General features: G+C 36.1%; 1 protein-coding gene across 1 annotated transcript in view; it reads right to left on the reverse strand.

The window, feature by feature from the left end:
* Nucleotides 1-15,524, reverse strand: part of LOC306890919 (uncharacterized protein) — a 32,256-nt gene extending 16,732 nt beyond the window's left edge. The window contains exons 1-10 of the mRNA XM_079450934.1: nucleotides 15,445-15,524; nucleotides 13,954-14,652; nucleotides 11,729-12,427; nucleotides 10,049-10,747; nucleotides 7,825-8,523; nucleotides 5,384-6,082; nucleotides 3,758-4,402; nucleotides 3,190-3,360; nucleotides 1,273-1,467; nucleotides 889-1,083 (exon numbers count right to left, since the gene is read on the reverse strand). Coding sequence (XP_079307060.1) covers nucleotides 889-1,083; nucleotides 1,273-1,467; nucleotides 3,190-3,360; nucleotides 3,758-4,402; nucleotides 5,384-6,082; nucleotides 7,825-8,523; nucleotides 10,049-10,747; nucleotides 11,729-12,427; nucleotides 13,954-14,652; nucleotides 15,445-15,451 — 4,708 coding nt within the window. The 5' untranslated portion in view covers nucleotides 15,452-15,524. The remainder of the gene's footprint in view (nucleotides 1-888; nucleotides 1,084-1,272; nucleotides 1,468-3,189; nucleotides 3,361-3,757; nucleotides 4,403-5,383; nucleotides 6,083-7,824; nucleotides 8,524-10,048; nucleotides 10,748-11,728; nucleotides 12,428-13,953; nucleotides 14,653-15,444) is intronic.
* Between the last annotated feature and the right edge of the window lie 824 nt (nucleotides 15,525-16,348).

Here is a 16,348-nt window from a genome sequence, read left to right on the forward strand (position 1 = left end):
TGATGCTGTGCCACGTCACAATTTGAAACAACAAGATGGTGAATAAATGATTTTATTAATGACACATCAAAATAAGGTTTGAGTGTGACCCGAAAACAGCATTTGGCTGAAAAACTGTTAAATGTTGAAACATTTATAATTGTTTAAACAATGCATGTCAGTAAAATATACACATACTGTACATGTATCTGCATACATACATGCATAAAAAGTGCTTATCGTGTTATGATGTAAGTTAGTAAAAGAACACAGGTGAAAGTTCATTATCTGTTCTAATATAAAGTCAATAGTTTAAAAAAACATCTTGCAAGCAAACAATACAATGAATGGAAAAGAGTAAAACAAAGCCTTTCATCAACTACTTTAGTTAGGAATGTGAATATTCTTTCTAAGCATAATAAAAGTGAGTATCAAGTGTTATAAATATTTAGAAATATATAAAATATATAAGCCATATATTCTTGATCATTATGGCTGAACTGAACAATTTCTTGAAGAATTTCTGATTGAGATCAGAACATAAAAATATTTGTCAATATTATATTTACAAAAAAGATTTACATATTTTAAAAAATATGACATGTAATGCCAGTTACTGTACAAAATAAAAAATGTCATCGGTGTAAATGACCTTGATCACAAACTGTATTTCCTGCTCTGTGTAACTGTGGTTTAGTGATGTTAGATACATGTATCAGTGAAACTATTATTGGAAACAAGTTCGTAGTTTGGTTTGAATTTATTAAATAGATGGAAAATTCTGTCCGAGAATTTGTGTTGAGTCAGATACAAGTGATTTCATTCATTGGTTTTCTTTAGGACAAATAACATCACATATTTTTTTCTTCTCATTTATTCTGTTTGCCTCTTAATAATTTTAAGATCGTGGATGTTTTCTTGGTTTGTTTTGTGAATGTTCCACAGACTGAGGAGTGAAGGGTTCAGATCCATCTAGAAAATTGGTAGATAAATCTTTGTAGTCACTGGAGTCTGATGATGTCTGATCGAGACCTGATCGAGATCTGAATGAACCATAAGCAGAACTTCCCAGAGAGACTGAATCAAACATCTCATCTTCTCTCCCTGAAAATAATGAAGATATTTACTAAATGTTTTTATGCACCTGAATAGTATACAGCAGTCACACAGCAAGACTGTGACACATTTTTCTTACATTGCAATAAATAATTAAAATGAAAAAAATGCAGTTTGAATATTTAAATTCTTTTTTTGAGGGCACTGTAGTTAAATAATTCACATAAAGATACGTACTCAATGGTTGTTGTAATTTCTTGTTGTATGATCCATCAGCAAATGAGACGGGTCTGTCTATAGAGTGTGATGATGCAGAAACTGAGCTGTTGTCTGCACCTGATAGAGATCTGAATGATCCATAACCAGAACTTCCTAGAGAGACTGAATCAGACATCTCATCTTTATGGGGTGCCGTTTGTAAAGCGGCTCCCTCTGAAAATAACAGCAACATTTTGTCACATTTAGCTTCAAACAATGTTTAAAAAACTGGTATGAATTTTTGAGGGTCACTTTTTAGCACATTTAGAACAATATTTGTCAACTTAGAGATATTTTAAATAGTTAAATCTAAACATTAAATGTTACACCTAAATGTTAAATCTAAATCTAAATGTTAAATTTAAATATAAATCTAAATATTAAATCTAAATGTTAAATCTAAATCTAAATCTAAATGTTAAATCTAAATATTAAATCTTAATCTAAATCTAAATGTTAAATCTAAATGTTAAATCTAAATCTAAATCTAAATGTTAAATCTAAATGTTAAATCTAAATCTAAATCTAAATGTTAAATCTAAATGTTAAATCTAAATCTAAATCTAAATGTTAAATCTAAATGTTAAATCTAAATCTAAATCTAAATGTTAAATCTAAATATTAAATCTAAATCTAAATCTAAATGTTGAATCTAAATGTTTCGGGTGAAACTAAATATTTAGCTAATATGCAAATTCAAAATGCCGGTAACCGGAAATACCAAAATAAAAGCTCGAGGAGGTCAGTGTGTGTTTATAGTGTCAAATAATGAATAAAAAAAACATCTCATCCGGGGAAATGGACTCTTGGACATGGATTATCGTGATAATAACTACCTAAATAATAAACACGTTTGGAGAAACTGTATTTGAAGAGTACTTTGAGTTTTTAGTGTTACTTTTATGAAGGGGGCGAGACTTATGACCTGTAGCCACTATAGCCAGCCACGAGGGGGCTCACAGTTTGACTGATCTGTCATGTTCGCTTGCATGAAGGCCAGCAAGAGCCTGTCCCCGCCCGCCCCTGACCAGGTCGCGCTGCGAAAATGTCCAACGAATCGGCGTTAGCCGAGAACATCGGCAGAGCCGTCCTGGCTGCTATTCAAACTTTTTCAACAGCCGTTTTGACACTATAAACACACACTGACCTCCTCGAGCTTTTATTTTGGTATTTCCGGTTACCGGCATTTTGAATTTGCATATTAGCTAAATATTTAGTTTCACCCGAAACATTTAGATTCAACATTTAGATTTAGATTTAGATTTAATATTTAGATTTAACATTTAGATTTAGATTTAGATTTAACATTTAGATTTAACATTTAGATTTAGATTTAGATTTAACATTTAGATTTAACATTTAGATTTAGATTTAGATTTAACATTTAGATTTAACATTTAGATTTAGATTAAGATTTAATATTTAGATTTAACATTTAGATTTAGATTTAGATTAAACATTTAGATTTAATATTTAGATTTATATTTAAATTTAACATTTAGATTTAGATTTAACATTTAGGTGTAACATTTAATGTTTAGATTTAACTATTTAAAATATCTCTAAGTTGACAAATATTGTTCTAAATGTGCTAAAAAGTGACCCTCAAAAATTCATACCAGTTTTTTAAACATTGTTTGAAGCTAAATGTGACAAAATGTTGCTGTTATTTTCAGAGGGAGCCGCTTTACAAACGGCACCCCATACATCTTCACTCCCTGGAAATAATGAAGATACTTACTAAATGTTTTTATGCACCTGAAAACTGTACAGCAGTTACACTGCAAGACTGTGACACATTTTTCTTACATTGCAATAAATAAAAAAATGCAGTTTAAATATTTAAATAAGAAAATGGGGGCACTGTAGTCAAATAGTTCAAATAAAGATACGTACTCAATGGTTGATGAAATTTCTTGTTGTATGATCCATCAGCAAATGAGACGGGTCTGTCTATAGAGAGTGAAGATGCAGAAACTGAGCTTTTGTCTGCACCTGATAGAGATCTGAATGATCCACAAGCAGAACTTCCCAGAGAGACTGAATCAAACATCTCAACTTCACTCCCTGAAAACAATGATAAAAAGATTGAATCTTAAGGATTTGGTGACCTTCTGTCCATAATTAAATAAAAACGAGGACTTCAACATTTAATAAAGTCGAAGACATAGAAGTGGAATTGAAAAGGGAAAACATGCTAGAAAACATCAGAACATGTTAACAACATGAAAATAGATGAGATGAACAAACTGAAAGATTTATCTTTAACTTTCTAAAAATTTCAAAATGTCAAACTATTTTAGACTTTTAGGCCACGTTTTGTCAAACCAATAACACAACAGTTTGTGTGCAACATTTTCTATAGGCGTATAATGTTATAACATACTGACATTAAATTTTAATACTGTAATAGAGACACTGAAAGAAAGAAGAAAATTTCACTATATATTTATGATTCACTCACTCATCTGTGATTTTGCTTTCTTGTCCTCTGCTCTTCTTTTCTCCTCCACCTTCTGTAAAACTTCAAAATGGCAGCCGTTGTTTTGTGTCACGGTCTCTTCTATCTTCTCCAGCAGATGTTTGATCTGAGTGTCATCACTTCTGTTCTTATTGTTGAGAACATGATATCTGTTCCCACATTTCTCCACCAGCCACTGGAGATCCTCTCCTTCTCTCTCAATGTGTTGCTCTATAGATGTGTCTCCTAGAAAGTCTCCATGAGTGAAGAGCACTATAGTGTGACTCCAGACTCTCTCACCCAGAAGATCCACATAACCCTGAAATACTTTTCTCTCTTCCTCTTTGAATATAATGTCTGCACATATAACCAGTAGAACAACATGAGGTCCTGGAGGACACAGAGACACACTGAGAGAAATCTCTTGTTTCAGTAACTCAGGGCTCTGATCTACAGGTATTCTCCTCCACCATCCTGGAGCTTCTATGACAGTTATGTGTCTGTCTGCTACTTGTCTCTGTCTCTTCACACACTGAGCAGTTGTCTTCAGGTCAAACTCTTCTCTGTTCAGGATGATGTTTCCTGCTGAGCTCATCCCAGCTCCTCTATACCCCATTAACACAATCCTCAACTCTGAGAGCTTCTCACCTGTAACAAACACACAAAACATGTGAAATATGAATAACCATAAACTTTACAGTGGAGATTATCATACGTTTGAACAGAAAGTACATGTACAACAAGGTAAAACATCAATGTTTATAAAAGCATAATTTTAACAAAATTCAAATGTCATCTTGACTAATACATTTAATATTTGAACAAAAATCACGTTTGGTATAGTTTATGTATATTTGAGTGTTTTACATGACATTGTAAACTATTACTGTTATGTATTACTGTGTTTCTGGTGGTGTTTTGTATTTGTCTATGGCATTGTGCACCATCTCTGAGTATTAGAGAGTTTAAAAGAAACGCCACTTGTGAGGATCTTTGATTCATTATATGATCGTCTATTTTACCCGTTCTATTATAGTGGTTAACTGTACATTAAATGGTGAAAAAAGGCAGATTTTATTGTGTCTATGCTGATATATTTACATTATATTAGTTTATGAAACATTTACTTACCGTATAAGATTTGTAAAACACACAAGAATTGAAATGCCATTTCAGCACACCAAAAGCTTTGTCACCATTTTCTTTAGTCTTAAAAAGGTTTTACGTGTTTAATGCCTTTTATTCAGAATTATTCTGCCAAACACAGCTGTCAGTTTTAATATTAAATTCCAGTGTATATTCTTATACCCTTACAACTCATGACAACACTGCATTTATATATGAGCAGCAAAAATATTCTTCAATCAACCCGTAATAAACTTGAGACCTACTGTACCTGTGATCTATTGAGATACAACTAAAAAAACATCATCATTAAACCCAGTTATTACACGGCTCTCTGGAACACTGTATTATGATCAGATGTAAACTATTCTAGTAGACATGAATAGAGTCTGTAATAACAGACATGATGAAGTCTAACAGCACGACTGTAAGTGTGAGATTGTTTTCATGTTCAGTCCACTGAATGTTCTCAGTGTTTAGATCAGTACTGTGATGTTTACTCACTCATCTGTGATCTGATCATCTCTCTCTGTTTCTTCATCCTCTTCATTCGTTCTTCTGCTCTCTCTTCTTCTTCTCTTCTTCTCTCCACCAGCTCCTGTAAAATCTTTCTGTCTATTTCAAAATGGCAGCCGTTGTTTTGTGTCACGGTGTCTTCTATCTTCTCCAGCAGATGTTTGATCTGAGTGTCATCACTTCTGTTCTTATTGTTGAGAACATGATATCTGTTCCCACATTTCTCCACCAGCCACTGGAGATCCTCTCCTTCACTCTCAATGTGTTGCTCTATAGATGTGTCTCCTAGAAAGTCTCCATATGTGAAGAGCACTATAGTGTGACTCCAGACTCTCTCACCGAGAAGATCCACATAACCCTGAAATACTTTTCTCTCGTCCTCTTTGAATTTAATGTCTGCACGTATAACCAGTAGAACAACATGAGGTCCTGGAGGACACAGAGACACACTGAGAGAAATCTCTTGTTTCAGTAACTCAGGGCTCTGATCTACAGGTATAGTACTCCACCATCCTGGAGCTTCTATGACAGTGATGTGTCTGTCTGCTACGTCTCTCTGTCTCTTCACACACTGAGCAGTTGTCTTCAGGTCAAACTCTTCTCTTTTCAGGATGATGTTTCCTGCTGAACTCTTCCCAGCTCCTCTATACCCCATCAACACAATCCTCAACTCTGAGAGCTTCTCACCTGTAACAAACACACGAAACACACTTGAATGTTAAAGGTATGAAGTGCCGTATATTTTGCTGTGGAAATAAATGTGAGATTTTACACAATGACACATGTACATTTAACTTTAGTATAAACATAATTTTACTTTAAACATATAAGTCACATTAAAATTTACAGTGAAAAACACATTTGACATTCTTTAAAATTCTGTTTCTTGCATTGTTTATCAGATATGTATATCATGGTGTTTAATATTACATGTTGTGTTATTTCAGTGTGTCATGTTACTCTGATGGTCTTCATGTTTGTATGTATGACATTGTGCATCAGATTCGAAAGACCACTTCATAAGATGTAAACACTGTTCCAGACACATTTGCGGTTTCAGTTTATTTGTTTATTATTATAAATCTTACATTCATAAATAACTGTTAAAAATATTTTCGAACATGTTGATTTGGTTATAAGTGATCTGTAGGTTGTGTTTTGTTCAAACGGTGTGTAGTGTTAAACAACTGGAACAGGAAGTTCTTCTGGACCAGTGTTGTTAATGTTATCCAAAGTGGTCTAAATTAATGTCAGGGGTCAGCTGTGGCCTAATGGTTAGAGCGTTGGGCTTGTGATCAGAAGGTTGCTGGTTCAAATCTCAGTGCCAGCAGGTCATGACTGAAGGGCCCTTGAGCAAGGCACCTTACCCCTGATTGCTCTGCAGTAATGTGCCACTGTATAAAACTACTTGTAAGTCGCTTTGGATAAAAGCGTCTGCCAAATGAATAAATGTAAATGTAAATGTGGCGAGCGGGGCGGGACTAGAGCCGTGGGACTAGAGGGGCACAAGGTGGGTGGTGAAGGGCGTCGGCTGTGAGTGCACCGGTCTCGCATCTCTCACGGAGGAGCATCGGGAGCATAAAGGGCGAGCGACAGGAGTGTATGATGAGAGAGGACCAGGCCTGGACTTTATGTTGTGTTTTATCGTGTCTGTATGGCCAGCAGTCGACGGTATGGGAGCTGCCTGACAATTTACTTTGTTTATTTGATTAAAATAATTTAAAGTTCGCTGGTTCCCGCCTCCTTCCTTCCTTTTATGGATCTTTGTTACAATTAATATTTGGAAAGGACTATAGAAAGGCCATCGTACTGAACTTTGATTCATTATGAGACTGTCCGTTCTACCACCTGTATTATAGTGGTGTTCTGTAGATTAAGGTTAAAAGAAGAATCATGAATGACAAGTCTGCTATATTAACACTATATCAGTAAATTAAATATACAATTTAAAACGATAACATAAACAGTCTTTTAAATGCCACTGTCGTAATGTTTAAACATTCCTTAGTTTTACATTTTGTTTTTCATTTTTACGTCTTTCTTTCAGAATTATTCAGACAAACACTGCAGTCAGTTAATCGGAAAGTTTAATATTTTATCGTTATTTTACGTTCTGTATTCTTAGATGGGAGAAACTGTGTATTACGCTGGGAAATATCCAGTCAGCCTTCAGGGGGCTAAGACACTTCAATCCCATCTTGGGTTCCCAACTCTGTTCTCTGATAATTTGACAAAAAACAGCTGATTGTACATGAAAATAATATCACACACAATTCAGCTGTTATACTCTGTACCAGCAGAGCTGTGATTCAACCGTAACTGACAGACATGATGAAGTCTAACAGCACGACTGTAAGTGTGAGATTGTTTTCATGTTCAGTCCACTGAATGTTCTCAGTGTTTAGATCAGTACTGTGATGTTTACTCACTCATCTGTGATCTGATCATCTCTCTCTGTTTCTTCATCCTCTTCATTCGTTCTTCTGCTCTCTCTTCTTCTTCTCTTCTTCTCTCCTCCAGCTCCTGTAAAGTCTTTCTGTCCATTTCAAAATGGCAGCCGTTGTTTTGTGTCACGGTCTCTTCTATCTTCTCCAGCAGATGTTTGAACTGAGTGTCATTACTTCTGTTCTTATTGTTGAGAACATGATATCTGTTCCCACATTTCTCCACCAGCCACTGGAGATCCTCTCCTTCTCTCTCAATGTGTTGCTCTATAGATGTGTCTCCTAGAAAGTCTCCACGAGTGAAGAGCACTATAGTGTGACTCCAGACTCTCTCACCCAGAAGATCCACATAACCCTGAAATACTTTTCTCTCTTCCTCTTTGAATATAATGTCTGCACATATAACCAGTAGAACAACATGAGGTCCTGGAGGACACCGAGACACACTGAGAGAAATCTCTTGTTTCAGTAACTCAGGGCTCTGATCTACAGGTATAGTACTCCACCATCCTGGAGCTTCTATGACAGTGATGTGTCTGTCTGCTACGTCTCTCTGTCTCTTCACACACTGAGCAGTTGTCTTCAGGTCAAACTCTTCTCTGTTCAGGATGATGTTTCCTGCTGAACTCTTCCCAGCTCCTCTATCACCCATCAACACAATCCTCAACTCTGAGAGCTTCTCACCTGTAACAAACACACAAAACACACTTAAATGTTAAAGGTATGAAGTGCCGTATATTTTTCTGTGGAAATAAATTTAAGATTTTACACAATGACACATGTACATTTAACTTTAGTATAAACATAATTTTACTTTAAACATATAAGTCACATTAAAATTTACAGTGAAAAACACATTTGACATTCTTTAAAATTCTGTTTCTTGCATTGTTTATCAGATATGTATATCATGGTGTTTAATATTACATGTTGTGTTATTTCAGTGTGTCATGTTACTCTGATGGTGTTCATGTTTGTATGTATGACATTGTGCATCAGATTCGAAAGACCACTTCATAAGATGTAAACACTGTTCCAGACACATTCGCGGTTTCAGTTTATTTGTTTATTATTATAAATCCTATGTTCATAAATAACTGTTAAAAATATTTTCTAACATGTTGATTTGGTTATAAGTGATCTGTAGGTTGTGTTTTGTTCAAACGCTGTGTAGTGTTAAACAACTGGAACAGGAAGTTTTTCTGGACCAGTGTTGTTAATGTTATCCAAAGTGGTCTATATTAATGTGGCGAGCGGGGCGGGACTAGAGCCGTGGGGGAGGGGCACAAGGTGGGTGGTGAAGGGCGTCGGCTGTGCGTGCACCGGTCTCGCATCTCTCACGGAGGAGCATCGGGAGCATAAAGGGCGAGCGACAGGAGTGTATGATGAGAGAGGACCAGGCCTGGACTTTATGTTGTGTTTTATCGTGTCTGTATGGCCAGCAGTCGACGGTATGGGAGCTGCCTGACAATTTACTTTGTTTATTTGATTAAAATAATTTAAAGTTCGCTGGTTCCCGCCTCCTTCCTTCCTTTTATGGATCTTTGTTACAATTAATATTTGGAAAGGACTATAGAAAGGCCATCGAACTGAACTTTGATTCATTATGTAACTGTCCGTTCTACCACCTGTATTATAGTGGTGTTCTGTAGATTAAGGTTAAAAGAAGAATCATGAATGACAAGTCTGCTATATTAACACTATATCAGTAAATTAAATATACAATTTAAAACGATAACATAAACAGTCTTTTAAATGCCACTGTCGTAATGTTTAAACATTCCTTAGTTTTACATTTTGTTTTTCATTTTTACGTCTTTCTTTCAGAATTATTCAGACAAACACTGCAGTCAGTTAATCGGAAAGTTTAATATTTTATCGTTATTTTACGTTCTGTATTCTTAGATGGGAGAAACTGTGTATTACGCTGGGAAATATCCAGTCAGCCTTCAGGGGGCTAAGACACTTCAATCCCATCTTGGGTTCCCAACTCTGTTCTCTGATAATTTGACAAAAAACAGCTGATTGTACATGAAAATAATATCACACACAATTCAGCTGTTATACTCTGTACCAGCAGAGCTGTGATTCAACCGTAACTGACAGACATGATGAAGTCTAACAGCACGACTGTAAGTGTGAGATTGTTTTCATGTTCAGTCCACTGAATGTTCTCAGTGTTTAGATCAGTACTGTGATGTTTACTCACTCATCTGTGATCTGATCATCTCTCTCTGTTTCTTCATCCTCTTCATTCGTTCTTCTGCTCTCTCTTCTTCTTCTCTTCTTCTCTCCACCAGCTCCTGTAAAATCTTTCTGTCTATTTCAAAATGGCAGCCGTTGTTTTGTGTCACGGTCTCTTCTATCTTCTCCAGCAGATGTTTGATCTGAGTGTCATCAGTTCTGTTCTTATTGTTGAGAACATGATATCTGTTCCCACATTTCTCCACCAGCCACTGGAGATCCTCTCCTTCTCTCTCAATGTGTTGCTCTATAGATGTGTCTCCTAGAAAGTCTCCATGAGTGAAGAGCACTATAGTGTGACTCCAGACTCTCTCACCGAGAAGATCCACATAACCCTGAAATACTTTTCTCTCTTCCTCTTTGAATATAATGTCTGCACGTATAACCAGTAGAACAACATGAGGTCCTGGAGGACACAGAGACACACTGAGAGAAATCTCTTGTTTCAGTAACTCAGGGCTCTGATCTACAGGTATAGTACTCCACCATCCTGGAGCTTCTATGACAGTGATGTGTCTGTCTGCTACTTGTCTCTGTCTCTTCACACACTGAGCAGTTGTCTTCAGGTCAAACTCTTCTCTGTTCAGGATGATGTTTCCAGCTGAACTCTTCCCAGCTCCTTTATCCCCCATCAACACAATCCTCAACTCTGAGAGCTTCTCACCTGTAACAAACACACAAAACATGTGAAATATGAATAACCATAAACTTTACAGTGGAGATTATCATAAGTTTGAACAGAAAGTACATGTACAACAAGGTAAAACATCAATGTTTATAAAAGCATAATTTTAACAAAATTCAAATGTCATCTTGACTAATACATTTAATATTTGAACAAAAATCACGTTTGTTATAGTTTATGTATATTTGAGTGTTTTACATGACATTGTAAACTATTACTGTTATGTATTACTGTGTTTCTGGTGGTGTTTTGTATTTGTCTATGGCATTGTGAACCATCTCTGAGTATTAGAGAGTTTAAAAGAAATGCCACTTGTGATGATCTTTGATTCATTATATGATCGTCTATTTTACCCGTTCTATTATAGTGGTTAACTGTACATTAAATGGTGAAAAAAGGCAGATTTTATTGTGTCTATGCTGATATATTTACATTATATTAGTTTATGAAACATTTACTTACCGTATAAGATTTGTAAAACACACAAGAATTGAAATGCCATTTCAGCACACCAAAAGCTTTGTCACCATTTTCTTTAGTCTTAAAAAGGTTTTACGTGTTTAATGCCTTTTATTCAGAATTATTCTGCCAAACACAGCTGTCAGTTTTAATATTAAATTCCAGTGTATATTCTTATACCCTTACAACTCATGACAACACTGCATTTATATATGAGCAGCAAAAATATTCTTCAATCAACCCGTAATAAACTTGAGACCTACTGTACCTGTGATCTATTGAGATACAACTAAAAAAACATCATCATTAAACCCAGTTATTACACGGCTCTCTGGAACACTGTATTATGATCAGATGTAAACTATTCTAGTAGACATGAATAGAGTCTGTAATAACAGACATGATGAAGTCTAACAGCACGACTGTAAGTGTGAGATTGTTTTCATGTTCAGTCCACTGAATGTTCTCAGTGTTTAGATCAGTACTGTGATGTTTACTCACTCATCTGTGATCTGATCATCTCTCTCTGTTTCTTCATCCTCTTCATTCGTTCTTCTGCTCTCTCTTCTTCTTCTCTTCTTCTCTCCACCAGCTCCTGTAAAATCTTTCTGTCTATTTCAAAATGGCAGCCGTTGTTTTGTGTCACGGTGTCTTCTATCTTCTCCAGCAGATGTTTGATCTGAGTGTCATCACTTCTGTTCTTATTGTTGAGAACATGATATCTGTTCCCACATTTCTCCACCAGCCACTGGAGATCCTCTCCTTCTCTCTCAATGTGTTGCTCTATAGATGTGTCTCCTAGAAAGTCTCCATGAGTGAAGAGCACTATAGTGTGACTCCAGACTCTCTCACCCAGAAGATCCACATAACCCTGAAATACTTTTCTCTCTTCCTCTTTGAATATAATGTCTGCACGTATAACCAGTAGAACAACATGAGGTCCTGGAGGACACAGAGACACACTGAGAGAAATCTCTTGTTTCAGTAACTCAGGGCTCTGATCTACAGGTATAGTACTCCACCATCCTGGAGCTTCTATGACAGTGATGTGTCTGTCTGCTACGTCTCTCTGTCTCTTCACACACTGAGCAGTTGTCTTCAGGTCAAACTCTTCTCTTTTCAGGATGATGTTTCCAGCTGAACTCTTCCCAGCTCCTCTATACCCCATCAACACAATCCTCAACTCTGAGAGCTTCTCACCTGTAACAAACACACAAAACACACTTAAATGTTAAAGGTATGAAGTGCCGTATATTTTGCTGTGGAAATAAATTTAAGATTTTACACAATGACACATGTACATTTAACTTTAGTATAAACATAATTTTACTTTAAACATATAAGTCACATTAAAATTTACAGTGAAAAACACATTTGACATTCTTTAAAATTCTGTTTCTTGCATTGTTTATCAGATATGTATATCATGGTGTTTAATATTACATGTTGTGTTATTTCAGTGTGTCATGTTACTCTGATGGTGTTCATGTTTGTATGTATGACATTGTGCATCAGATTCGAAAGACCACTTCATAAGATGTAAACACTGTTCCAGACACATTCGCGGTTTCAGTTTATTTGTTTATTATTATAAATCCTATGTTCATAAATAACTGTTAAAAATATTTTCTAACATGTTGATTTGGTTATAAGTGATCTGTAGGTTGTGTTTTGTTCAAACGCTGTGTAGTGTTAAACAACTGGAACAGGAAGTTCTTCTGGACCAGCGTTGTTAATGTTATCCAAAGTGGTCTATATTAATTTGGCGAGCGGGGCGGGACTAGAGCCGTGGGGGAGGGGCACAAGGTGGGTGGTGACGGGCGTCGGCTGTGCGTGCACCGGTCTCGCATCTCTCACGGAGGAGCATCGGGAGCATAAAGGGCGAGCGACAGGAGTGTATGATGAGAGAGGACCAGGCCTGGACTTTATGTTGTGTTTTATCGTGTCTGTATGGCCAGCAGTCGACGGTATGGGAGCTGCCTGACAATTTACTTTGTTTATTTGATTAAAATAATTTAAAGTTCGCTGGTTCCCGCCTCCTTCCTTCCTTTTATGGATCTTTGTTACAATTAATATTTGGAAAGGACTATAGAAAGGCCATCGTACTGAACTTTGATTCATTATGAGACTGTCCGTTCTACCACCTGTATTATAGTGGTGTTCTGTAGATTAAGGTTAAAAGAAGAATCATGAATGACAAGTCTGCTATATTAACACTATATCAGTAAATTAAATATACAATTTAAAACGATAACATAAACAGTCATTAAAATGCCACTGTCGTAATGTTTAAACATTCCTTAGTTTTACATTTTGTTTTTCATTTTTACGTCTTTCTTTCAGATTAATTCAGACAAACACTGCAGTCAGTTAATCGGAAAAGTTTAATATTTTATAGTTATTTTACGTTCTGTATTCTTAGATGGGAGAAACTGTGTATTACGCTGGGAAATATCCGGTCAGCCTTCAGGGGGCTAAGACACTTCAATCCCATCTTGGGTTCCCAACTCTGTTCTCTGATAATTTGACAAAAAACAGCTGATTGTACATGAAAATAATATCACACACAATTCAGCTGTTATACTCTGTACCAGCAGAGCTGTGATTCAACCGTAACTGACAGACATGATGAAGTCTAACAGCACGACTGTAAGTGTGAGATTGTTTTCATGTTCAGTCCACTGAATGTTCTCAGTGTTTAGATCAGTACTGTGATGTTTACTCACTCATCTGTGATCTGATCATCTCTCTCTGTTTCTTCATCCTCTTCATTCGTTCTTCTGCTCTCTCTTCTTCTTCTCTTCTTCTCTCCTCCAGCTCCTGTAAAATCTTTCTGTCTATTTCAAAATGGCAGCCGTTGTTTTGTGTCACGGTCTCTTCTATCTTCTCCAGCAGATGTTTGATCTGAGTGTCATCACTTCTGTTCTTATTGTTGAGAACATGATATCTGTTCCCACATTTCTCCACCAGCCACTGGAGATCCTCTCCTTCTCTCTCAATGTGTTGCTCTATAGATGTGTTTCCTAGAAAGTCTCCACGAGTGAAGAGCACTATAGTGTGACTCCAGACTCTCTCACCGAGAAGATCCACATAACCCTGAAATACTTTTCTCTCTTCCTCTTTGAATATAATGTCTGCACATATAACCAGTAGAACAACATGAGGTCCTGGAGGACACAGAGACACACTGAGAGAAATCTCTTGTTTCAGTAACTCAGGGCTCTGATCTACAGGTATAGTACTCCACCATCCTGGAGCTTCTATGACAGTGATGTGTCTGTCTGCTACTTGTCTCTGTCTCTTCACACACTGAGCAGTTGTCTTCAGGTCAAACTCTTCTCTGTTCAGGATGATGTTTCCTGCTGAACTCTTCCCAGCTCCTCTATACCCCATCAACACAATCCTCAACTCAGAGAGCTCCTCACCTGTAACAAACACACAAAACACACTTTTACAAAAATGTAAATGTCCATTAATCTGTTCTTAATAAATGTAATAAAACCTCCAAGTAAAAATAATAAAAAATTATTCAGGCAATAATAAAGCAGTAATAAACACAACACAGTCTTGGGGTTTGATTTAGTTTAAACTACAGGGAACATCATCATCTCATCTCATCACATTACTCATATCAACTCTAATAAAGAAGCTTTTTGTAAACTCTTAAAAATAAAGCTTATAAGATTATTCACAGCGATGCCATAGAAGAACCATTCAGTCAACGGCTATTTAAAAAAACACCTCTTTCTTATCTTTGTATAATCTGAAGAACCTTTTTCGTCACAAAGAACCTTTTATAAAACCTAAATGTTCTTCGGATGTTAAAGGTTATTTTTGGCATCGTGAAGCACATTTGTATTTAAGAATGTATACAACAGAAAATCTAAAAGAAATAAATCCTGTTCCTACATGTGAAATGTCAAAGACTAATCGTGGTAGAACTGAATAAGATGAACATGTCACTATTAAACTCAGTTATGAAACAATCATTGATACAGTATTTATGGTTCATATTTAAACATGATTTATTTACAGAAAAGCAAAGCTGTGACCTGAAGCTAATACTTGTGTCACCGCAGCACTCACACAGATCATTACAGTGAGAAAGCAAATCATTTCACTTCTGTGTTTCATCAAAGTTTTTGAGTTTTGTCAAGTTTCAATATTTGCTTGTATTATGAGTAAAAATTAAATTGGTTTTAAAAGATATTGCTTACTTGACATGTTTCCCAGGAGAAGTTTCAGAGTAAACTTAGATCCAGAGTCTCTAGTTTTTACTTTCAGTTGTTCAGTTACATAAAACAAGGAAGCACATCTACATAACAGGTGCGCAGAAGGGTGCGTCTGAACATAATAGAAAAATGTTGTCCAGTCTTTCCTAGTATTTTTTCATTCTCCTGTTCTTCTGAAGTGTTCTGAAATAAATACCTCTGTTTTTGCATCTCTGATCCGTGCCTCAGGATAGATGAATGCTTACGCATTGCAAGTTTGATCTCATATCAAATCAAATTAAAAGCTTTAACTTTCTGTTCTTCATTGACATTATGTCAGGGTTCTGCCACTGGGTGTCAGGTTTTTCTAGTCTTGGGGCAGGATCTTGACAGTACCAGATCTCGTTCTCTCATTAGCTTCCCTTTAGTGTTTCAGTCCCCACACCTGCCTTGTATTAATTATCCTTGTTAGTCTCCATATATATTGCCCTTGTGTTTGCCGTCATGGGCTGAATTGTTTTGTATTACATTCATGTCTTGTTATCCTGTTGCCCTGCCTTGTCGTCGTAATACCTTGCAAACTATTATTTGGTCTCACCATCGTGTATCCTGTGTTCTCGTTTTTTGCCCTATTGTGGGAAGTTTTGTTACTGCTTTTCCCCATCGTGGGCTTTATTTTATTATTAAAGTCTCCGTTTATGCACTGCTGCCTGCTTGGGTTCTTCCCCCACAAACCCTGACACATTAAACAAGCATGTGATGATTTTTATGTTTACAAGATTTAGTTAGGGTGTATATATTATTAAAGAAAATTTAAAAATGAACCTAAAACTAATTTCATCACAATTTCAATTATTCAGTTACAAATAATGACACATGTTTAGCTGATAGCAATGAAATAAAAGTAAAT

The sequence above is a fragment of the Barbatula barbatula genome, assembly GCF_947034865.1.
Source record: "Barbatula barbatula genome assembly, chromosome: 25".
Classification (NCBI taxonomy): Eukaryota; Metazoa; Chordata; class Actinopteri; order Cypriniformes; family Nemacheilidae; genus Barbatula; species Barbatula barbatula.